At 42.2% G+C, this 26,154-nt stretch overlaps 1 protein-coding gene across 2 annotated transcripts in view; it reads right to left on the bottom strand.

Moving 5' to 3' along the window:
- Window positions 1–24,314, bottom strand: part of SMAD1 (SMAD family member 1) — a 50,129-nt gene extending 25,815 nt beyond the window's left edge. The window contains exons 1-2 of one of the 2 annotated variants that reach the window (XM_054204206.1): window positions 24,061–24,314; window positions 1,121–1,744 (exon numbers count right to left, since the gene is read on the bottom strand). In XM_054204206.1, coding sequence (XP_054060181.1) covers window positions 1,121–1,520 — 400 coding nt within the window. In that variant the 5' untranslated portion in view covers window positions 1,521–1,744; window positions 24,061–24,314. Of the gene's footprint in view, window positions 1–1,120; window positions 1,745–23,815; window positions 23,972–24,060 lie in introns of those variants that run through there. The other variant, XM_054204207.1, reaches the window with a different exon arrangement.
- Window positions 24,315–26,154: the final 1,840 nt, after the last annotated feature.

Here is a 26,154-nt window from a genome sequence, read left to right as displayed (position 1 = left end):
TTACCTCTGCCACTCACATGATTTCCAAGTTAATACTAACACACCAAAGGGAAATATTTAACATCTAGATATGCACTATGTGTTGCAGACCCAAGACAAATGCAGTTTCCATCCACAGAAAAACAATCTTGCAACAACCTTATTTCCACTGTAGTTCTTAAGCTGTCCATGCCACTCTGCAGAGACAGCTTCACAGTTTGAAATGCCTTACCCTAAATTTGGGGTTAAATTCCCAAATTTAAACCAGGGAAGTCCACCCACACCTGCAGTGCATTTCTGCAGATGTCCCTGTACTACCTCAAAAGTAGAAAGAGACTAGTGTAGATACATCCAAGCACATATCATCTTAGTTCACGGAAGTATTCCCTGGTAATAAACCTGGATAAGTAAAATTAAGCACAGATTTATCAAAAAGAGCTTTGGATTTTGAAGAGGAGACAGAGAGAATGGGTTGCACCCTAAATGTGGGGCAGTGGGTAACAGGTAAGCGAACTGCACTTACAGAACAGTTGACAGTAAAACTTCACATACAACCAAGCATTGCTTTCAATGCTTTAAGTTGAGGGGATTATATTCTCCTGTCTAAAATCATGGTCTTTTCAAAGGCCAAAATCGTGGAAGATTCTAAAGACACTGTTATCTTCTATGGGATGAAGAAACAAAAGTCATAGAAGTGAGATAATAATTTGGAAATAGCAATAAGAAGAACAAGAATACCATGACCACAGTATGTCAGCATGGTTTTCGTGCACAGGCTGCAATAATCCTTTACGTTAGCTTGCAATGTTTCATACAGATTCACCGATCTGCACAATTCAGTAAAGAACAAATTAATTGAGGGATAGTGGTCAGCAACAAAACCAGGGGATACCAGGACCAGCAGCTTGAGGGACATACTAAGACTATGAGTATAGTGATAAAATGTTTACACAAATGAAGCATGCACCATGTGAAAGGGAGAATTGCTAATTAATGCTTACATCCAGATAAACTGCAGAGGAAGAATCTGACATGTGCAAACAGCCGCTTTTGCTTATTTAAGCTGATGAGTCACATGATTAATTGCCATGCTTTGCATTGTTCAGATAAGGTGTAAAGGTACAAACAAGGAAGAACCTACCAGGACTCTCTACCCGCTTGTAGTGGTAGGGATTGATGCAAACCTCCTTCTGTTTTGAACCAAAGGGAAACTCGCAGCATTCCAGTGGTTTCAGTTCGTGATGGCTCTGCAGGTCTGGCCAGCGCCACACTCTACAGTAAATTACATGCGGTAGCCCTTTCCGGTGTGAAACCTGAAGCCTGCCGTCCAAGGAACGAGGAATTGTGACACAGTTACTGGGCTGACCAGGACAGCTTAATGCTTTTTCCAGCTCCTCCATAGCACCTTTTTTCTTCTTCAGTTTTTTCACTAATGCATCAACAGCTTTCTCTGCCCATTTTTCTTCTTCGTCCCCCTGCTTCCATCCCAACAGCCTCTTCACTGCTGGGCTGGTGAAGGAGAATAAACTTGTCACATTCATGGTGACACCACTGTGGTGATACCACAGAACCAAGCAGGAGAGAATGTCCTGTTCTTCCACCACCAACAGGGTACAGCAGACTGTGTCAGTAGGCAAAAGCAGCCAGTCTCCAATAATTCTGGTCCTTTCTCCTTTTCAGTCCTCCAGTCCCAGGAAGGCAGTGCTGACATCCCCCTTGGACGAACGTGACCTTCTCATTATTCTAAACCCTTCCGACCGAGAACCTGCAGGAGAATATCAGAGGGACAAAAAAAAAAAAAAAAATTAACATACAGCAGCTAAAAACATCTCCCCCAGCCCTCAAGAGTTGTGTGACCAAAACCCAGCCAACAACGAAAAAACCAACAACAAAGTGTTCACAGCCTCCACAACTGGACACAAGGCACGTCTGATGAAGACTTTTAATCAGCAGAGCCTGCTGCTGAACCCTGTATATCCCCCTCCCTGAAAGAGCCCTCAATAAATTAGGTGATCACCCTGGAAAATAGCGATACAGCACAAACAAAACCTAAAGAGATTGGGGAAGGGGGGTTAGCGGGAAGAGAGGGCAAGGGGTAGAGGTAGGTGGTGGGACAATTCCCCACCAGCTCAGTTCCCTCATCCAATTTGCTGTGTGGCCTCAGTGATATTTGTGCCATGCACTAAGGGGGACAGCAACTGCATTTGCCAGCTTCAAACAATACTTCTGCTCAGTGCCCAAGCATGGCCCCAGTACCATAAGAAGCTCAATAGAAAAGGCCAAAACACAAGATGACATGGCTGTATTCCCACACATACTCCACAAAAGGGCAAGGGTCCTATATTAGCAATGTAGTTCACATTAAATCTAGCCTAAAACAGACCTTGAGAATTCGTCTTTCACTGTTAAGTGTGAAGGGCACTCCCCTCTGCCTATCAGCTGTTGCAACCTTAACCAGGAAAACATCCCAAGGAACCAGGGCAAGATCACTAGTGCTTTTCATTTATTTAATTTATTTCAGAAAGCAGCTGGAAACAATATGCCCAACAGCGTTGTGCTACCCAGCCCTCTCCAAACTGCCAGTGATGCAGCTCCAAAAATCACTGCACTAGACTTGTGCATACCATGATCCAAAACAAAAACAGCTCAGCTTCACCTCTGACTGACTTTGAGGAACAAACCAAAAAAGAAGAAAGGAAACTAAAAAGATCCTTGCCCTCACGCATCTCACGGGAGAAAGAAAACTCCATCTCCCCACCCCACCAAAAAGCCCTCACAGCTCATAAGCAGACTGTGAGGGAAAGATATCATGAACTTCACTGATTACATCCTGCCCCTTCCCATTGCAATGCCTGCCTGATGCACTCAAGGACACAAGGAGGACTGGGAAGGATGAGGAAGTCCTGATAAGAAGATTTTAGACAGCACAGTGGTCCTCGAATTGGGAGACATGGAATGGGATGAAGTGATGGCTGAAGAGGGGGAGGAGCTCCACATATGAAGAAGTCTCTGCTGTGAGCAGCAAGTTTCTTACTTGCCCAGACTGGGAGTAGGCAAAAGGCTCTGCTGGGGGAAGTAGGAGAGACCTTGCACTGGCAGGGAGGGGAAAATACGACAAAGAGCACTAAACCACTGATTTTCAAGCAGACCATGAAGACAGACAGGAAACGTATCCTGGACTGGATACCAACAGGTTGCAGAGGAAGGGGGAAAGGGAAAAGGATATGAATGTTTTTGTTGCCATCAGAAAGACACAAAAAACCCAACCAACCAGCAACCTATACACACACCGAATAGAAGGTCAACACACCCTTGTCTGACAGAATTTCATAGTTATACTAAGAAAAGATTGCAGATTGTAAATTGTAAATGCTATGCTACACTTACACTCAACTATCACGCATTGTAATGGTTTCATAGTGTACCACTGTGCTTGAAGTACTTCAAGCTGAAAACTATCCACTTGATTCAAATTAATTTTTCACTAAAACAATTATCTAACTGCAAAGATTCAGTTTTATTAGGCTGAATGCATGAACTACATTTATGTGAATAATGATTACGGACTAAGACACAGACCATGTCTACCTGCACTTCATAGTGGTACTTCCCATTCCTTTTATGCTAAGAATTGTATTCGAAATAATAATGTCAATGCAATGGAAGATTTGCATGAGCCTGGGGCAAATTTAAGAATTTATTTTGTTACCTGGGCATGTGCTATATTGTTAAGTGAACTGAAACTCCATTACTGTCACTGACTGTACCCCAGGTATACTTTATCCTTAGACACCGTGTAAAGTGCTCTGTTAAAATGTTGTGCTAATTTAAAAAACGTTCTACCAGAACCCCAGTACCTGTGCTTAAAATGTGTTTGTAAGTAACAGAGTTATTCTCAACTCATATATAGTCTGTATCTCAATCAATATTCTGAATATCTTTTTTCTGTTATCTTTCAAACAGAAGATGTAAGTTCCACACACAAAAGTTAAAGTTCCAGTGGTACATCACTAACTAATCAAGTCAAGCTTTCTATTTCACATCCATTCAAATTAAACAAAAAATATTTAAAAGACTTGAGTTGAAGTTCTAACAAAAAAGAAAATACAAAGTCTAAGTCTCAATCCAAAGTTCTTTCAACATTGATCATGAATGCAGACATGGTTCTACCTAGGCCTGACCCATTTCCACCAACCTATTTCAAAAATAAGTGGCCAACCTACTTGCTGTGAAGAAGAAAAAAAAAAAAATCCCTATTCAGACTGTATGTTTATACCAGTGCCTGAAAATACAACCCTAGCACGAGCTAGTACACAAGCTCTGCAAAGACTAAGACAACATTCAAATGCAGCCCAGAGTAGTCAGACCACAGGAACAGATTTTCCAAAGTTTTTGGGTCAAATGCTGCAACAAACACGTCCCACTCTCACAACCATACACTCCAAAACATATTTCACCATCACAATCAAAAGTATTATCTTAACAGCTGGCACCTCTGAGGCAACAACTGCAGGGTGAGTAGCATTAGGTCCAGTACTTGTAGATATGCTTCGAAGTAGCACAGTTCAGCAGGACCTAGCCTGTCACCAGCTTCTATCCCAGGGACTCCTGCTAAAGTCCCACCTTCCTGAACAAAGTCTAAGCACGCTCCAAGCCCTGAACAAGCCACAAGATAAAGAAATGGGGGAGAAAACCCACAGGCTGCTGTATAACTACTCACACTAAGCTCCAATACCAGTATTAAGCTTAAAAAAAAAAAAAAAAAAAAGCAGCTTAGGTGGAGATTTTAGTTTCCAAGAAGCAGAGAGTGTGTTCACAGCGCTGAGCCCTTGCCAGTACATTCCGTTTCCCTTTCTGCCACTCTTGGTTTTTGCAGTACATCATTTCCTGTATTACTTTTGCACAAAGTGGTCTTATCAGCTGGAAGTGCAAAATAAAGATTAAACCACGAGTCAGCAGATGACACAGTCTGCATCTTTCTTCCCCAAATATACGTGCCCTTCTGGGAAAGTAGGAGTTAGCATTTCCAATAGCTGAGTGGCCACCAGCCCTTGAAGGGTACGTTTATTCACGAGGTAAGGGTGAGACAGAAACCCAGGCCAAGCAACAGGACACTCTCCAAAAGGCAGCCTGGAATCAGTTTAAAGGAAATTGAGTTGTTACCCACTTATCAGCCACTCTTTACACATCAAAACCCAGGCACTTTTTATTATGCATTCTGTCTGCTGATGGATGAGTTGAAATCAACAAACTTCTTTTAAATCCCAGTGCTGCTTTATTTGTCTTCCTTCACTGCTGCTGTCTTTTGTGTAACCTTTGGACCAACATACAAACCTGCACACAGCTTGTGAGAAACCTATAAAAAATAAGTGAGCGTTATATATATAGCTGTTGAGCCAGCCTACTATTTAAACGTATTTAGGCAAAATGCCTAAGAGTGAAGTTCTATTTTCCTAGCCCTCAAAGAAGAGATAGTTACTCTGTCAGCAACACTAAGCAGACAGTGAAATATTCAATGAGACTGTTTTCGAATTCCCACAGGAGATCCCATAGGAAACTGTCCCACTTTGCATAAATGACTGTTTTTGGTGGGTGGAGAAAGGGTTAGGACAATTAGATGACTCTCTCCCAGGGGGGAGAAGTGAAACAACTCCTAGTCAAGTTTCAGGCAAACAAGAGGCGGCTCTAACTCTTCTACTAATTTCATTATTTGTATTACAGGCTCAGTGATGCAGGCAAAAAGGATCCTATTAAATATTTTTAATACATGCTTGGCACAGTTAGACATAAAATGGGGCAGGAACCACAGTGAAGAGAATCAACATAATTGTTAATGGAGAAAACTGTCTAGTGTTTGATTACATTTTTAAAACTCAATTTATCTTATTTTATTCAATGCACCTCCTCCCAGCATCCATTACTTATTGACAATATAAAGAAATATCAAGCAGAGAGATTTTAATTTTCTTCTTTAAAAATGTTTAGTAATTTACCTTCTCTCAAAGACACATCTTTTCAGCAAGTCATGTACTCAGTACAATATTTAGACCTTTTTTAAAAAAAGAAACAAGACCAGATTTTGGCATAGAAGCCCAGGAGCTGTCATGTTACTCCTGCAAGAACTATTTCCATGTATTACTAAAAAGCATGCAGTCTAAGCAGCTGTAATGCTAGAATGTGTTACAACAGATTGTGCACTAACTTCCTCTGGCTCCCTATTCTTGGAGCAAGCAGCAAGAAGTTCCGATTTCTTTCTTCAAGTTATGTGACTTTTAAAACAAAAAGTCCAGAGTCTTCTGCTGAATTACTGTTTTTAATCAGAGTTCTTTCTTTGCACTTTCTTATGGTAGAAGATCAGATCTTGCTCATCTTGGAAAAATGCATGGAAATCCGGTAGAAGCCTCAGTGGCACTACAATACACATGCGAGAAGAAAGCAAGTTTCATTTCAAAGTGCTGTAGAACTCATTAGAGAGTTTATACAGAACCTGACTTGGCTTCCCTTGTATTTCTGAAAAGGACAAGGAGAAAGAAGATAAAAAGATTAACTCTTTTGTATGTCTTCTTGGCATGGTAGACAGAATTAAAAAAAAAACACTTAAATATGCAATCCTGTGTTAATTTCTGATACGTATCTTATTGTTTGAGGAAAGAGGAGCACACTGGTGTTAAAAATACTTCAATATACTTAACAGGAGAAGGTAGCTTTTTTCCTGATGCTGCATTAGACTCCCTTACTTTGGGACAGCGAGGGCAAGAAGGATAATTCCAGCCTGTTCTGCAAAGTAACCGCTGTCTTGGATCCTGAGACAGACCAAAACACCCAGTCTGTGAAACCTCCTCTAGGACCCCTGCTCATGCTATTTGGCTGAGGGATTGCCCTTCCAAGGAAACTGCCCATATATCATTGCTCAGCCAACAGAGACAATCCTTTTAGATGCCTACGTGCACCCTTTAGTTCAGCAGATGGTAGAAGAACCAGAGCATCACAAAAAGAGCAGGTGCCGACAGCACCCCAGCTAACCGTAACAGCAGCCCATACAGTTTCTTGTAAGAAATACCTAGCTGTTCTTAACAGGGTAGCAATATTTGCCTTTAGAAGGACTTGTAGAACTTCTAACTTATTTGGTAAGCCAAACCAAATCCATGAGTTCTGAGTGTGACCTGAGGACCAAAGAACAGATTCACCACTTGCTCAAAATGAGACGATAGGGCCAATGTGTGCTTTATTGATGGAGGGGAAGAGGGCAACAGTGACCCAAACAACAAAACCCCCACTGCTCAGTCACTCTGAAGCATGAAGAAATAACCTTATATCAACATCTGCCAGCTCCTTCCCAATGCTCACCACAGTTCAAACCAAGCAGACAGTGTCCAGCCAGCTTCTACAATGAACCGCAGCTTTTCCTCCACTCGCCTACCCACCCAGCTTCTGGCAGACAAGGCACTGATCCTTGCCCTTGAAGTCTCAATTATCAAGATTACAAGAGTAAAACAATAGCAAATTCTTATGGGTTTTCTGGATTTGTACTTTGCCTTCTCAAATTGAAGTTACTAGATTTGAAAGACTTATGATAACTTCACTGTTGCTTTTCCAGAGAAAATACACGGTTTCCATATACATTAGAAACTGAATCCTGTGTTACAATCCAATTAAAATGCAAAACAAATCTTTGTAAGCAAATACATAATTGTGAGAAAAGAACACAACAAAGGTGCTTTCCCTGTTTTAATGCATCAACAATTAAAATTGCCCCTTTTCTGATCACAAACACTTCTTCTCAATGCCTTTGCAACTGTTTTGACATAGTAAAGACTGTAGTCCTGAAAACAAATTTGAACACCACATCTTGCCAGTCTTATGTGCATCTTCATTAAAGCACAGCTCCTCCTTGTTTACATGAAACACTAACACATACAGCCTCTTAAATGATGACCAGATCCTCAAATCGTGCGGTTTTCACCAGAATTGAGAAACAATGATAAATTTCTAGCTTGCACTGCTGAATTTTACTCATTCCTGCCTTCAGATGCATGTGAGACTCCACAAAGTCACAAACTGCCAGCTCTTCCTTTAATTCTTGCCGGTCTCCTCACCACGCTGATCTGATTTGCCAAGACTAGAGGGAAAAACTAACACCAAGGGTGCCAAGTTACTTGGTCAGGAAGGTGGATAAGCCTGCTGCACACCAGGGCTAGTACAAGCAGGACACATCAAAACGTACACCAAGGTGTGGACAAATCCCTTCTGGTGTCAGCAAGCAGTTGGACCGAATTGGATGCGTTATCAAATATTATCTCTAAAACTGAAACTTAATATTTTAACTGAAGTCAGGAAGGAACTGTAATTTGATGATTCAGTCAAAACTCTGACACAAATGGGATTACAAAACTATGAACTTCACTAAAATAATTTACAAGATGAATACAATGCTGTGAACCACAAAACTTGCCAGAATGGTGTTCATGAAGTGGTTTTTTTTCCTAAAAGAGGGGACTCTCCATTTTTCACACTCTCTTCAAGCTGAATGCCTCTTAAGAAATCCTCAAATTAAGACAAAACAAAGAAAAAAATTATCCAAACAAACAGATGTCAAGAGACAGAATGAACTACCAGCCACCACAGTAGGTATTTCATTGTGCATCTCCAGGGCAGGTTTATCCACTTCACTTGTGTTGGGGGGTATTTAAACCCTATATGTTGTCCCACCAGGCAGTAGGAGCACTTAGGAGTACAGGAGCATGCAAGGAGCTCAGTCAGCATTGTTAGATGACACAGGCCAAGTCCTGAAAAACACAGAACAACCTGTAGACCAGTTTGGAGCACTGGCTATGGTTTTGTGAACATGGGATATCAACAAAGATGCCATGACTAGTCTATTAAAGTAAGTCGGAAGTCCTTTTCTAAAAGGTCAAAAAGCTGTGGAGAACAGGGTGGTTTTTTTCCCTTTCATCATAAAACTCCAGCATAACTCCCTTTTTCCACAAAGACCATTCCCTTTCCTGACTTTTTGAACTGTCTTTAGAAAACAGGTGTTGTTTACAACAATAACAAACACACATCTGTGTGGGTGTGTTAATACACACAAAGGCAGGATAACTGAAACCTCTTCCTATATTTAGATCTGTCTGGTCAGCTCTAATTGCATAATTTAATCAAAACCCTCTCCAACGGAAACACATCCATATTCATCACAGGCATCAAAGGAAACATCTTTACAAACTATATCCTTTTACAAACCAACACATGGTCCCACGCCACTTGTCCAATTGTTGAATTCCTCCTTTGGGAAGGGCACGGAATTTTATTTCTTTTTATCAGCTGAAAAAAGCATTTCCCTCCAATTCATCAGCACAGGGCGGGAGGAACTTCCTTCACAGGTGAGATCGGGAAAATTTACTGACGTGTCACTGTCAGGGATTTTTTTAATTTTTTTTTTTAATGTAGTTAAAACATACATTTGCAGCATAAAGGAAAACCTTTAAAAACAAAAAGAAAAATGCCCATCACCACTCAGGCATCAACATTTTTTGAGTAAAGCTCATAAAATGCAAGACGTGTTTTGTCTTTACAGACCAGTACAGCCTAGCACAGACTGCATGGACTGAGAAAGGGGTTTGTCAGCCCCATCCAGAGCGGTGCTCCAATGGGGTAATTTTAAGGAGGGAACCCCACCAAATGCACTCCAGTTATGCTCAGCTTATGCAAGCCACTGCTCCTACAAATGATTCATTTTACCAAGAGCATGCACCAATACACTTACGTCAGCTGCATTAAACCACTTCTAAAGACTGTGACCCAGACCTCATTTATCAGAGATTAAGTAAAGATGTTAAATTACAGCTCAAGATCCCCAGCTTTAAAGCAGAATGTTTCACTAAAGCAAAAGACAAAAAAAACGAGAAGGAAAAACTACTTATTCACTAATAAAAGCATTATTAGGTCAAGCCTCAGCAAAGCAGAATAAACTGCTGAAAATTAAAGCCGAAAAGGAACACTGTTAAAATAAATAATTAATGCTTTTCACTGATTAGTCCCCCACTCACCATTTATACACTTGAATTAAGAATAGCCTCTTCAGTTTGCCAATATTGAAGACATTTCAATGCATTTCATGAGATGCATGCTTTTTTAAAAGGATTCCTCTAGCTTTCCTCTTTTTTGTCTTAATCGCAAAAACTAAGAAGATGGGTTTTGCCTTTAAATGACCTTTAATACACTGTGTCTTCATCAGATCTTTAAAATGTCAAGAGGCAGAGTGAGATACACGTTAAATTTCATGAAGTGTCCTGCAATTCACAACTACCCTTCTGGACAGAGAAAGTGTTTAAAGATGATAAGCTTTCCAAGCCAAGTTTATACAACCCAGAAACAAACATCAAGATTTGCCAGATTTCCACTGTCCAATGAAACGTTGTTTAATTACGGCATGCCATTAGTGGCCTTCTGAAAACCAGGACTGGACTTCAGATGACACAAAACCTGGTCTGCTCCTGGTCCCTGCGACAGTGAGCAGCAGCTGCACTACCACGTTGCAGCAGACACTCCCTGGCAGCATTGTGGTATTTGCCAAGCCACATGAACTCGTCAGACCCTTTACAAATGGAAGGAGCCAAGATCACAGTGTTTAGAGATGCGCCTGCAGCTTACACACACGAAAATGAGACTCTTTAGCAATTACGATTTACAGACAAATACAAACTTATAGGGACCCTCCTAAGATCAGGTAAATGAAACTTTATGTTCGTGCACGGATCTAGGTTGACCAAGGCCTTTACTGACATCTGAGGTACAAGTTTGAGCTTGCCTACACTAAAAACTTGAACTGCTTTCAACTACACCCCAATGTAATCCTAGAACAGGGTACAATTTCACCACTATTAAAAACTATACTTGTGGAAGACTAAAGCTATTGACATACAACTATGAAGGCATTTGCGTGGTCTCTTTCTTTCACAAATGTTTTCATCCAGACAATTACTCTACAGAACCAAAGGAACAATTCTTGGTTCCACTGAAGACCAGGCATTAAGAGCACTAGCTTTCCCCTGAACCAGCAGGGACACTTGGAACAGGTATCACATGTTATCATGGTTGGAGACCAACCACCTTCCAGACAACAGTCGGTTCACCAATGAAGTCTAAAAGCTCCATTTCAAGAGCGTTTCAACACAAAGAAGTCTACTGACAGCAACTGAATTGGTTATCAGTGCCTTTTTTTCCTGCCATACCTAAGCCTGTAAAACCTTACCGTGGTTGGAGGTCAGCCACCTTTCAGAGGACAGTCAGTTCACCAACGAAGTCTAAAAGCTCCACTCTCAGAACTGTTTTAATCCAAAGAAGTCTACTGACTGCAACTGAATTGGTTATCAGTGCAATTTTTTCCTGCCATACCTAAGCCTGTAAAACCCCGTTGGCAGAAGGAGTACTGTCATGGAGAGCGCTGGGCTGCTGCTCAGGAGACACAGCATTTCCTTTGGGCAAGCCACTTCCTCACATCAAGACTTAGCTTCTCCTGCTAACAGGTGGAGAACAAAACTCTTGAAGGCTACCGATTGAGAGGCAAGCATTAGGCAAAGAAAGCTTTAGGGGTGACCACTGGCACAAAAAGTTTGCTGGCAGGGTGGCACCTAAACAGCTCTGTGAGAGCACATGCCACTACCCCAAGCAACACCTCCACACCATGGAGAGGTAAGTCACTTGGTCAGAGGCAGCTTGCCCGGAGCAAGAACTGATGACCACTGCAGCGAGGGGACAGAGGGCAAAGGCACCGGGGCTGAGACCAGAGCACATGCCGGCACTACCGCACTCCTCGCAGCCAACGGAAGTGCCTCCTAATTACTGCTGACAGGGAATGGCCCAGCACAGACCCAGAAGACATGGACACACCTTCTGCCTTCTAAAGGCACAAAACGAGGGTGCTCCCAGACGTGAGGATTCAGAGAGATATCAAAAAAACTGCAGGGTGAGGCAAAAGCAGCCATCACAGCCCTGTGCCAGAACATCTGCAGAATCTCACGTCAAACTGTTTTCTCATATTCCTGAGATCAAGGCTTTGGAGGGTTTTGTACAAAGGCTTCAACCCACAGATAGGAACTGATAGTTCATACAGCACTTGGCAACCACATAGCTTGAAAGGAAGTGGGAGATATCCTCCTACATTGCTTACCGGGAATACGGAAGTTTTACAACACGAGAAAATGGCTGTAATCTATCTATCTGATCCCCTGGTTATCTGTAAGCTTTTTATGATTTTGGAAGAGGAATCAAGCCACATAAATAATGACTTAGTACCCCTTCCTTATCTGCAAGCTCTTTTTATTAACAGAACCTATATGATTCTGCATATGGAATTAAGGCAACTTATTATTCACTCCACCGTAATTTTCCAAGATCAGTTTAAAGTTTCAAAATTCAGATTTTGCAAAGTTGCAGTACTGCAATCTTACAGCTGAGACACCAGAAGACAGTATTTGCTGAACACCACATGCTCTGCAGGGTCAGCAGTAGGCTAGCTAAAACAGCCATAATGCTTCCTAAATTTTCCACTGCTGCCTGCTACTGAATAAAGAGTCATAGCTGTCTTATTACAGAGGACAGAAGGACTCCAAGCCCTGAATACATCATGAAGTGAGACTGCAAGGATGAACTTCCAGGACTTGCAGCTTTCCAAGGCGACTTAATTCTGAAAGGCTGAAAGCTAGCACACAAAAAGAGCACACACAGATTTAAGACTCCTTGGCTTTAAGATGACAATCTAGATGCCTTTAATTCCGGGGCTGAAACCAGTACTCCCCAGTTCCGAGATAATAAGCCTTTAGGCTCAAACGACCCTGACTGCTGGCTGGCCTGAAGACTCAGAGCCCTCATGTCCCAAGTCAGGGGAGGCAAGAAGCTAGGCAACGGTGTGGTGGAAACCTGCCTATACTCAGAAATACAAGATTTCAGCCAAAGCAGCCTGCCACCAGCACTCCCAGTTCTCAATTGCTCCCAGTTCACAAACCACAGGAGACACATTGGGTCTGACCATGAGCAGGAGTCATAGCTGATAAACTAGTGGGGACAAGGGCAAAGGGAACAGTTATCCAGTAAACTGTAATAAACAAGCCCTGGAGTGTTTATGCCACTTATATTAGGTGGCATTTTTTGCACAGAACAGAATTTCAAAGAAGCCTGTAGCCAGAGGAAAAAAATATTAGAGTTGGGTTCCCAAGGGTCTGGATAGTTCCTTGACATAGCAGAAGGCTACAGGGAACTCAGCAAGAACCTTGCTCCAGCACTGCCACTAGGGAAAATACCTAAAGTTTGGATTTTAAACTCGTAGATAACCCAATTCCTTGAAGTTAAGAAACATATTACAAAGACGCAATATTAGTAGATGTTAAACAGCCAGCAGTAACAAGAAAAAGTAGGAGGTTTTAAACACATTTACCATATACCATTAAAACAAGTGCTTTCTAAATTTCTTTTGAGAAAAGTGGATTGAAAGCCAAAAATTTCAAAATTAGTTATGCAGTGGTGCAGAACCCAGGAAAGCTACAACCAGTGACTTCGCTTACAGCACATATCATCTTCAGGTGCCTTAATTTTCTTTACTAGCAGTGGTTTCTGGTAACAGCAGCTTGCTTTTACAGAAGGGTTTTTAATAGATTTAATATTTAGCTTTTTCTCTAGTTTCTTGATAATGATGCTAACAGTACCTGGTCTGCCAGCTGTTTCAAGTTATTTAATCCTCTAAAGAGTAAAAGACAATTTCTACTGCTAAGAAGTTAAACTTGGAGGACATTCTTTTCCCCATGAGGAAAAACATTTGTCCTGTCTCACACAGAACATGCACTAGATGTGCTCTGCACATACGGTTGCATTAAACTAGAAAAACATTTCTAATATAGCTTGCAGTTTATACCAGCAAAACAGCACTTGACCAGAAAAGCTTGTTTAAGTGTTCCTCCCTGTCCATCCTCCCTCACCCCCCATAAAATATGCTGTATCATTAATCATTGTCATTTTGCTGCCAATATAACTACACTGGGGCTTTGTGACTGACGTAACTGTTGGCAGTCTAGCCTCACCATGCTAATCACCAACATAAGTATCTGGGAAAAAACCCTGTAAATTAGACCTTTCCTTGGCAAGCATATTAAGGAAGTCTTCATCTGGGAGTACTATAGTACTCATTTACAACTGGCTACCTCCAACAGCTGCCTTGGGCCAGCAAGGTCACAGGTCCACAAGCAGATGAGCAGCCCTAACGGCTTGCTCCCACCCAAAGAGAAAAGGTTTCCCTTTGCTCCCTCGTGCCAGCTTTGGTACTCCAGCATCATTTCCTCCCTGCTTACAGTCTGTCAGCCAATTCACCTTCCTAACCTGGCAAAAACAACAACAAAAATAATGTTCTGCAGAACAGCTGGATCAGCTTAGAGCAGGATGAGAATCAAAGTCCCCCAGCCAGCATACGCTAAGAAATCTGCGGCTGGGGTTGAGAGGAGCCAAACTGTTATGAGTTCTCTCCATCTTGTGGAGCTGCCACCCCCCTAATTTTAAATGATATCCAGAACAAAGATTAGCTCACACTCAGACATGAGCACTTCAGTCGATTTGCAAAACCGCATCTCATCCCCAGAGCAACGAGCCCTGCCCTAGCTGGTTCTGAATAACTGAACGCTCTAGCAAGCACTTCAGCCCCCCTCTGCTACCACTGTCTTCTGCTTTAGGTAACTAGACAGCAAACTTCAGAAAAAAAAGAAGAGTAATTTCATATCTGTTTGTCAAAAAATACCACACACTACAGAGTTTTAAGCTAAAGTATTTATAAAATATTTTCCAGACAAAATCCAATGCGACACATTACAGAAACTATAATTACATTATCTTAAGTTTTTAGGTCAATAAAGACAAAGACTTTTCCTTTGCCTACTACATCCAAGTGGAAGCACTTAACACTGACACTAGCTAGCATGAATAATAAAGGGCCTGTTATTAAGTATGCCAGACTGTAAAGCCAGCAGCGGGCAAAAATGCAAAACAGGAAACTGTAATAGCCGAGATGGCAACCTATATGTAAGCCAGGTTTTCCGAGACATTCAGCAAGGTCAAAATTCACATTTTTCAAAATAGTGCAGTTCATCACTGCATTCACCAGGTAATTAGTAGAAAAGGGATGAAGACATAAACAATGTCTATTTTATCATCCATCTATCTATCTGTCTCCTCAGTAATAAAAAGGCAGAAGTGTCTGACGACAAGAGGGAAGACCAAGAGACTGTGTGAAGGGAGATGAAACTCTGGTCCTGAACATTGGAGATTCATGGTGAGACCTCAGTAAAGCCACACAAGTTGAGTCTCTGTCTCCCGTATCTCCCCCCTCTTCCTTCCCTGTGCCGGGAAACACAGACTTTAGATGTGTGCGAGATTCCTGAAAGACTACACATTTAAAATTAAACCAGTGTAACCATTTTATGCATTTAACAATCCCTGAAGCCATCATGTACATGCTGTCAGGTCTATGAGAAGGTCTAGGCAAATTTCAAATCTACTTTCATTGCTGTTGCGACAAAACAATAATGCTGTTGTCATACAACTGGAAAAAAAGAAGCCATCCGGACATGGTCCTGGGCAATGCAGGTGGCCCTGTGTGAGCAGAAGGTTGGACCAGATGACCTCCAGAGGTTCCTTCCAATCTCAACCATCCTGTCCCAATTCAGAAAAACAATTGGTTCAGGAGAACTGCATATGCCTTGGCATACTACAAAATCACATCAGGTGCTAGTAGAGAGAGGTAGAGACTATGTCCTATTTGCTGTGCACAGGCAGAGTCACGAGAGAACTGCTTTTTAAGGTAATACAGCATTTTTACCAGAAAGTCAAACTCAATGGATTCAGTGATATTAACCAAAAATCACACATTTCAACAGAGGATAGAAAATTTGTCCAGAATTCTACAAAGAATAGACTCTCATTAATTATGGTGAAAATATCAATCTGATCACTTTCCTTCCCTGATTTTGACCACTTCACCAAGTCCTATTTAAAACGCCCTGTGACCTTACTGTACTTCTTTTAAGAATTTCAAATATAAAGCAGAGAGAGCAGAAAGCAAAGCAGAGAAAAACATCACGAGAAATAACCCCTCTCCAAATTTTACATAACTTTTAGAATATTTTCAAAGCATACAGAAGGCTTCTGAGTTGCTTCACTCATCCTTCCTTCACTGTTTGCACCCTTTAAGTTTGGCTTCATGTATGGCTCCATCCCATTAAAATACAAGTCGTCTGTCCTAATCGTTGTCACCTTGCTTCAGATACAGCCCTGGTAAAAAGTCACTTTTCCACCCCTTTTTTCACTGCTTGTGGGGTACTGAGGTTTCCATACCATGCTCATCATTATAGCACTAGATACCTTAAGCAACCCTGACCAACCCTTGTCATGTTCACGAACTGTTTGCCTCCCAGCCTATCTGCAAAGGCAAGACGGATTGACTTATTTTAATATACATGGAGTAAGGTCAACAGAGGGGAAAAAAGAAAATCATTAGGCAACTTGTAGTTGTACTAACCTGAAGAGAGAAAGACCACCCTAGGTTAAAATAAAAACAAATCAGAACTGCCTTCCCCAAAGTAGATTCCAGTCAGGAAAACGTAACAGTGGTAAAAACAGGTCAAATTTCACAATGCAGCATTTCGATATCAAGAGAAAGACCTTTCATCAAATAGAACTGTGTTTTATTGATGAAGCACTTCCAGTAACCTTTCAGGACCTGTAAGCAGAATCTACACTCATGAACAGGTGCTAGAGGCCTAGCTTGAAAGTAACTTTCTTGTTTCATACAACACAGCACAGAAATGCTTGTGAAAAAGGCAACTGGCCAACAGTGAGCAAATGTGTTCTGCCAACGCTTTTGTCCTACCAAAACACTTGCAGAGTTTGTTTTGCAACAGCTTGGGAGGGCTACAAAGAAAAGAAGGACAAAGAGTTAAAAAAAACAAAACAAAACCAATAGCAAAAAACTCCAACTCATACACTTTTGCTATTCTTCAGCTTTATAATTTACAGAGACACCACAGAGAATTAAATCATCAAGTGAAACAGCAGGAGGTGTCAGTTCCACACCACCTTCCACCCTCTCTCTCTCTCTCACACACATATGCTTCCAAATTTGTCTTGGAGAAAGTTTTTGAGACCTCTCTTTCCACTGCCTCAGGAAATACAGCTAGTTACATGCCACATATTTTGTCCCTCAACATGTCAGCGCAATGAAAGTACTTACTAGTAAGAGAAACGCAAGACAGCAAGGACATTGCTTTAATTCCTCCCAGGTCAATATTCAAATGAAACCTAACAGATACGAAGGTGAAATATATTGGTAGAATAAAGTGAAATATGCAACTAATTAACAGCATCTGACCAAACAGCAGATGTTTCCTCCTCCTATCACCCTCAGAAACACACTTAAGTGGAAGCCACAATTTGTTGCAACATGATTCTGCAGTTATTTACTTCATCTTTAACCAACACTGATTTTATGCTTTTAAGCATTGAAGTATTTATATATAAATAGTTATTACATACACACACCTTGATAAATTTACAGGCTCTTCTCAACTATATATAGGTTTAGTCTACCTTTATCTGATCCAAATAACATTCACTGCTGTTGAAAGTTAAATTAATTTAGGCATTCATACATGCACATGCACATACAGCATACCTATCAAGTGTGAGTATCCCTGCATATATACCAGTGTAAGAATAAGATACCTTTAAGAGTCTCATGCCCTCGTTTCATCACACTATGCCAGACAGAATGCTGCTGTTACTGACGATGCCTTAAAATGCTTGAAATCAGAAGTCTGAAATGACTTAGAAGAAAAATACATCAGTAAATCAGTCTTTCACGTAAACACAGAAGAATGAGATATTAATTCCCAATATTGAACAAAGCGAGGAAGGAAAGCAAGCAAAAGTATGATCGACTATGTTCACTGTATGCCCCAAGCAATGTGAACATAAAGGATTCTCTGAATTCATAAAAAACTTTTTGACCTGCTACATAAGTGTCCAGTGTTAGTTCTGTGTGCACATGGGCTTTCTTGCTGTCATCTACCTAGACAAGTTTTTAAACACATCAGTCTTGCAACCTCTGTAGAAGAAACTCTGTAACACTGTAAATCCTGAAATCCAACTTCTACTCATGCACAAAGTCTGTATTAAGAGGATACATTTTCAGCTTCCCCTCTAACAAAAGTTACCAGTACTGAAAGAAAGTTCATCAGCCAAAACTGGAGGGTAGACATGATTCTTACACCCATACTGGGGGAAGAAGCAAGGAGACAGTGAAAACTCTCGCAATTCTGTCTATAATCACTTTAGCATTGTAAAAAAAATTTAACGGGTTCCAAGTTACCCAATATTGGACTGATAGTCCATAGATCACTCTGATGTGGATTGGCATTTTAATGACTTTAATGACAAAAACTTGCAAGTTAAATACTTCTGAATACCATTAAGTGCTATAATTCAGACTGTCTATACTGACTTATTCAGTCTCATCTGCTGCCATGCTGGGAAGAGCATTCCCTTTATAAGCACAGAAATATGAAATAATGCTTCAGAAATCACTGGTGAACCACATTAATGATTTGCTTACATGCCAAGTCAACATAATAGTTGCCTTTGGATGATACCGCTTTAAACAGTGCCTAAATATAATGACTTATATAAAGGCATGTTTAAAAATAATTTGTTTTCCTCCTTGTACTCCAGACTTCGCCTGTGCATGCTAGGGAAAGGGTGGGGGAAGAACAAAATGAGAAAGACTGGTGACATCTATGCTGATATCACCCTCCCAAGTGGATATCCCATATTGAAATAAAAGTGACATATAATCCAGAACAATTACATAGCTAGGTTAGAATGACTGAATTGTGCAAGTGTCCCGAATAGCTGTACTGGTCAGGTTCCCGCACTGGCAAGTCTAGAGGGGAAAAAAAACAACCCTTCAAGTCTTGATCTAAACTCAGCTTTTATGCGGGCTCCCAAGATACAGCACTCGCAAGAAGAGTACAACTGAGTAAAGGAATCCATACTGGTAGAAAACCCTTCATAATCTAATGCCGGCTGCCACTAAAGCAGCTGTGTCAGACACAGTACGGCTATCAGGGGGCAGCACTGTGATCACACAGCTGCACAACACTTCCACCGTAGCAATCCCAGAGCCAGCGTACCTGATACACATCCTCCCTTCTTCCTCAAAATAATAATAAAAAAAATAATAAAATGGACCCACCTACACAACTCAGTAGAGTTCAGCCTTAGGTGCACTGAATAGCTGACCTCACACAGTTTAATGAGAAGTAGTGTAGGTCTTCGTTCCTATTCAACTACGAGGCACTTCCAAAGTCAACACATGCAGGCATAAAACTGAAGCAGGGAGAGATCCCGTACAACCTGGGTTCATTCTGGAAAATGCTTTGCCTTCCTTAGAACTAGACTGTTTATTTTATGAAATGTTTGGCTTCTCTATCCTGTTAAAAAACAAAGACGACCCCCCCTCAAATCCACACAAACCCGAAAAGCTTCTGTAATGCAAATTAACATTTGTCCGAGGAGGAGGATAGGGATCTTTGTGGCAGCCATTAGCAGCTAAGAGCGTCCTTCTCCTCACCCCTGAATCCACCCTCTGCAAAGCCCTTCACAAAAGGCCCAATCTAACATTTTCTCTGGTTGTTTTGAATCTTGAAAAATCGCAATATTCTAATGGAAATAGTTATACAACAGCCTGCAGGGATACAAGTCTATCAATTAAAAAGTATCAACTTAAAATAACTTCTTTCCCATCCCAAGCAAAATCCACTGTTCTAACATAAAAATCTAAAGACCTGAAGTTACGTCGTAGTAGCTTGAGCAAAATAGCTAGAGAAGTGCAAGATGCTTGCGTAGATGAGCCTTTAAGTCACCAGCATTTCAAGCCCCACTTGCCAGTTTGGTGTTTATGTTTTAAACTTGAATTTTCTGTTCAGTAAACTTCAAAGGTAAACTTCCAGGAACTGCAGATCATCTTTATTAAGACTTTCATGCATTCAATTTTTTGAGACATGACTATACACAGAAGAAAGGCCAGTAGAAGAATACTAGTCTGCAGCAACTAGAGGGAAACAAGTGCAGTTCTTATGGGCAGAACAGACCTTTCTCTGCTCTGAAAGCACAACCGGGTGAGTTTGTCATCAAAACTTAAACCAGAAGTTAAAACAAACAAAAAAACCCAAACACAAATATTAGTAGAATCTCTTCATTAACCATCAAGCAACTTTCATTTTCACAGATTTTATGTCTCTCTCTTCAATAAGGTTCATGTATTCATCTGCATCCACACAGCAGAAGAGAGCTCGATATCCACATTTTATAAGACACCACACCCAAAACTGAGCTTTACTTCTTTTATCTGCCACTCCAAAAGCACCTCAGCTAAAGCACATCCTGTTGAGATGCAACTGGAGCCTGGAAACTAATGGCTTTCTCACCACTAGTGACCATTTATTTTCTCTGCTTCTCTTGTATTCCTCAAAATCATTTTTTTTAGTTACATTTGTGACTAAAAATAAGAGATGTTTCTTTCTTGGCTGGGAGAGGCTCAGGAGATGCAGTGCAGAGTTCATACCAATTCAGGTATGAAGAGTTGGTTTAACCACTAATACATGCAAAACCCTCAAATCATGAAGCAGCACATTGACTAGTAGAAAGAAGAAAAAGGAGTTTTAGCAGGATTTTCTCGAAATACTTCACACTGATTTTATCAGCAGAAAAAGCAAGACCTAAGATGTTTAGTATACAATAAATCTGTGTCATGCTACTTTCTGAGCTACTTAGAGCAGAAACATGAATCTGAAGCCACAGTTGCCTTCACTAAGAAAAGCAGTGACCTATGCCAACCCATATTCAAAATTACAGTGTGTGTTCTAAAATAAGTTTGGTCGTATAGTTCAAGATACGACTAAGATGCTCTGTCTTACACAAGAACTCCAATCTGCAGGAACATTTCAAGAGGTAGTAACAAACTTTAGTAAGATAAAAATACTAGGGGAAAAAAATAAAAAAAGCCCAAACAATGAGCTTGTTTGCCTGTTTGTCCCTTTGATATCTGATAGCACAGTCTGCAGGTAAAGTCTAGCTGATTTTGAGGCTTGAGAAAGGATATATAAAATTCAGAGAGATTCACTCACAACCACTTCCCCCACACACACACACCCACCCCTCCAAGCTGCACATACCTTCATCTGTTTCAGTTACTAATGACTGCAAGAGAGAGGTTAAGAGTCAACCTAAATTGGTTCAGCATTTATTCTTCACAGGGCCACAAGCTTTAATTTCAACTACTCTTTGCATAACTTAAATAATAAACACGGTGCTCTCTTTATTTGATTCTTAAACCACCCATATCTGAAGCACAATGGGACATGTCACAGACACTTGCTTCGCTGCCCTCATAATATGGTTTAATTATGATGACTGAACTAACGGGCTCACATCACAGACTTTTACAGGTTGACCCTGTGTCATCCTGATGTATCATTTTGCACCAGTTCAGTGCTGTAAATCAATTTAAGATCTCCAGCAGGTTGAAAAGGCTGGTAATGATGCTTTCTCTGCAGTCTCTGGGGGCTCCACATTATACACAACTTACATTATTTATAAAGCTGAGATGATGCCTCCATTAGGCTTGTAAGACTACTCAAATGAGCTTTTATTTTACACACACAACTTGGGCTTCACAGAGCAGAACACTGGCTATATGTAATATGCCATGCATTCACGTTTCATTTAAAAAAAAGTCACAACCCCTTCATTTTTTAAATTTAAATCTTCATACCAAGCAAAGAAACTCGTGATTTAATCTGAATAATTTCCCAGTATTCAGAAACATAAGTAGCACTTTCATTAACCTTTGTATTGCTTTTCTTTACGTTCAATGCTTTACTTTACGTTCAAACTACAGAGGAAAAGCAAACACTAAACTCATCAGCTTTCAAACATTTGATTTGATAGTTAATATTTATACAGAAACAGAAAGATCTCCATCTGTTTATTCAGTCACTTTTCTCAAATGTATTGGGTCATCACATCTTCAAGGGTACACAAAAAGGCAAGTTGAACAAGACAGGGTAGGGAAAAATGTATTTGATTACATACCCAATGGTTGATGGGGTCAAAACCGAAGGAAGGACAAATCCCTACCCTCAGGGTAACCTGATCATGCCTTGAACCAATCCTCTCTGGTAGCTGTGGAAGGCTTCTGGATCACCCAAATCAAGGGAAATTTCTCTCAAGCGCCTACTTACAGTCTGAAGTAAAGTGCAAGATTTCATCCCTAAGACCAAAGCAAGGACTTCAAAAAGGGCTAGAAATCTTTCATTTTCATACTAATACTCTTCCAGTCACAGTAAAGAAATGAGCACTCAAAACTTGCACTAAAATCCAGTGAGAACCCCTGAAAAGCTTCATAGCGCTGCTCTGGTTCAATGGAAAAATAAAATGAGTATTAATCAGTCACAACCAACAAACTCATCTCCCATAATTCAGGAGAGTAATTACTGACAAGTAAAAGAAAAATATTAAGTCAATGTTAATACCTCAGGTTCCCTCACATGATTTGCTCCTATTGTTTGACAGGACAAGGTGCCGGCAGTTAGCCACATGAAGCCTAGCAGATTTACAGGCACTCACGCTTGCAAAGAAAAGTGGTCTCTATGGACTGGGTTAGTTTCAGTTTTTAGTCTTATTCTTGAATGCTGCTTAAAAATACATATAGCTATTCAGGGGAAAAAAAAAAGTTTTCTCGACTTCTCTGTGTAGAGAAGAGATTTGAACTATCAGCTGTGACATGTTTGAAATACAGCTTTTTCCTAAGCATGTTAGTTTCAAGATGCCATATCTTTAAACACTGACATCCATTAAACACTGACAGTTTCACACAATGATCTTTTCCATTTGCTTGTATCTGAAACACACATTTACTTTCACTCCTCCCCACCTGGATCTAACAATACTTCTTTCCCAAATAAAACTGTTATCTTTTTTACATGCAGTGTGTATCATTTTTTCCTAAAATACACCTAAGTAAAGATTATTTTTTCAGAATAAGCTCCTATTATTCAGACACCATAAAAGCAAACTGTAAGGTCAGACCACAGATCTTCTTCAGATTGATCTACTAACAAAAGAGCAGGCACAGCAACACTTCCTCAGTCAGAACTCCCACTGACTTCAATTTATAAAAAAAAAAAAGTCAGGATTTGGCCCAGATCCTTTCGAATGCATGACTGAATATTTCCACACCAGTAAATTTTAATAAGCTTTAAAGATCTATATTCAGGATAAGATTATATGGCTGTAGAGCCCACATATATGAAGAAACTACATTGAGGAGGGCAAAATCTCATGCACGCAAACCTTCTAATAGGGAGGAGAAGAAAAAAAAAAATAATAAGTGAACTTTCCTTGACCTCTAAGCAGAGATTTGTCATTAAAAAGAAGAAAAAAAAAAGATAGGAGGGGAAGGGGGCTGCGGAAAGAAAGAAAGCGGGGGCGGGGGGGAACCACCATATGAAAAGGACAGGGATACGGATCGGCCGAGGGAGGGGGCGAAGGGCTTTTGCCCCCAAAAAAACCCAAAGGGGGGCATTTGCCCCCTCCGGCCGGGTCCCCCCGCGGGGCGCACAATGGGGACGGGGCCGGGCGGCGGCTGCGGCGCGGCCCCGCGGCGGGTTCGGCGGCGGCGGAGGGCGGCTTCCCGGCGGCGGCGGAGGGCTCTCCCTCCCGCCGGGCCCGACGCGGCACCTACCCACAAACTTCCAGCCGGCAGCGGCCGAGCGGGGAAGCGGCCACGGGTCTCCCCGGAGCTGCCGGAGGGACGCCATCATGCCGGGGAGGAGAAGAGCGGAGCCGCGCTCCCTTCGCGGCGCGGAGAGGAGCCGCTCCCCCCGGCCCGACCCGGTGTGGTGCCCCCGCCCCGGGGACCCCCCGGCGGGAGCTGGGGGGAGGAGGAGGAGGGCGGCGGGGAGAGACGAGGGGACGCGAAGTTGTTACCGGCTGTCGGGCGGGCGGTGAAGGGGGGAGCCGGGGCGGGGGGCTCCGCGCCGCCGGCGGGCAGCCCCGCGCCCGCGCTGGCCTCCGCGCCTGGATCGATGCTGTGCCTTCGGCTGGCGTCAGGCAGTCGGGGCCGCCGCTCCGCTCCGCTCGGCCCGGCCCGGCCCGGCCCCGCCGGCTGCCAGCGCCGCTCGCCGACACACGCACACACACGCACGCCGCCGGCCCGCCAAGGGATCCTCGCCAAATTACCGCCCACTACCGCCGGGCCCCGACGGCAGCGCTCAACCCGCCGACACCGGCGAGCGGCCGCCCCCCGGGGGCGGGAGAGCGGCCGGGAGCTCGGGGGGGGCTAAAGCCTACCCCGTCCCGGTGTCGGAGCCCCAAGGGCCCGGGTTCGGGGAGGTCCCCAAGGGCCCGGCCTCGAGGGTGGGGGAGGTTTAAAAGGCGCTTGTGTACTCGCTGGAGCGCGGCTGAGATGCTCCAGCTGCTGAGGCTTTAGAGAAAGCTCCAAATACTGTGAGAATCGCAATTAAAGTTAATTCCTGCAACGCTCTGATTGAACTGGATTTCATCCTGCCTCTTGCTTACAGGTGATTCACTCCTTGACGGTCTATTCTTAATATTGAAGTAATAACAGACCTCTCTCTATTCCCAGGTCCTGTACATGTGGACCTCATCCTGGCCATAGGTGCTGTTGCAGTTACTCCTAATGTATGCAAGTAAACCTATTAAAGGTTTCTTGTGCAATCAGATATGTAGTAACGAAGTCTCACCCCTACGGCCCTCTTGAAATGAATTTGAACTCCGCTTGAATCTGCCAGTGTCTGCTCTGAAAGTGGATCTGGCTGAAAGTCTGCAGCCCCCCTGAGGAACCGTGAGTCTCCCTTGCCTACCATGTTTACAGGAATCTTTACAGTCCGCAGATGAGCGTAGCACAAGTAGGACTGAACCGAAACTGATTATTTAACTTACACTTTGGCTTCTACCCAGTCATCATTCCTGGAAGGAGATATGAAGTAACAAGTGCAAGATGTTTCTACATGGCAAAATATTACGATACACCTGTACCAGCATAATGACATCTCTATACTTACGCCAGTGAATTTTCACATGTCTATGAAGTTCTAGGTGTGGTATTAACCTCATTTTAAACCCCAGCAAAACTGAGGCCCAGAAAAGTTAAGGCCCTGCGAGCTGTACCAGATGAACAGTACTCCTGGGCTTCCCCACCTGCCCACCCAGCTGCATTACCAGTCTGAAGACACAGAACTGGAATGGCTTGCCCAAGGTCACAGAAGGAGCATGACAGCAACAGGAAAAAATACCCAGCTTTACAGCTGTGAGGTTATCAGCGCTTCTTTCTAACTTCATAATCTAAAATCCATCTGTTTCTTTGTCACGTAAATACTAAATAAATTGCAAACAGGTAAATTGTACTATGTATGTTGTTGGGTAGCATGCCGCAACAGAAGCGTAGTGAGGAACAGAATGATGCCCAGATGGATGGGGGGAAGCCTGAAATAAAATTAGTATTTTACTGCTTAAGTTTTGAACCTTAAATGATTCAGGATGAGTGAACTTTGGTAATCAGCTTTAACTTATATTTTGTGGTTGTACTGTAGGCAATTGCAGTTAGCACGTAAACTTTTTATGTGCAATCGCGCACAGATACAGTGCAGCACTGGGCTGCAGATACACCCGGTAAAGCTTTGTCTCTAGACAAACTAAAATGCCTTTAAATGTTGTCAATGTAATGAAGATATTTGCAAGCAAGGCACAGAAGAAACGTGAGGCTGCTACTGGTTTTTGTACCGTGGTAGTGCTCAAATCAGGGCCAAGTGTCCTGGGTCAAGAGTGGCGGATGCAGCAGTAGTATCTGCCTCAAGAGCTCGGCGGTCTCAGTGATACAGCCTCAGGGAGAGAAATAAATGGAAAAGGCCTTACGTGTGCCCAAGCTCTGCTCTGCTCTGATCAGCTGGCTGACTTGGCAGGACTGGGGCAGACAGCAAGCTCCATCCGCTGGATCCTTGTTGCTCGGGTATCTCTTCAGTGCATGATTCACACTAAACAGATATGACAAGAAGATAATTA

The sequence above is a fragment of the Rissa tridactyla genome, chromosome 5, assembly GCF_028500815.1.
Source record: "Rissa tridactyla isolate bRisTri1 chromosome 5, bRisTri1.patW.cur.20221130, whole genome shotgun sequence".
NCBI classification, from domain to species: domain Eukaryota; kingdom Metazoa; phylum Chordata; class Aves; order Charadriiformes; family Laridae; genus Rissa; species Rissa tridactyla.
Note: the sequence above shows the minus strand (reverse complement) of the source record. Positions and strands in the feature narration are given on the sequence as shown.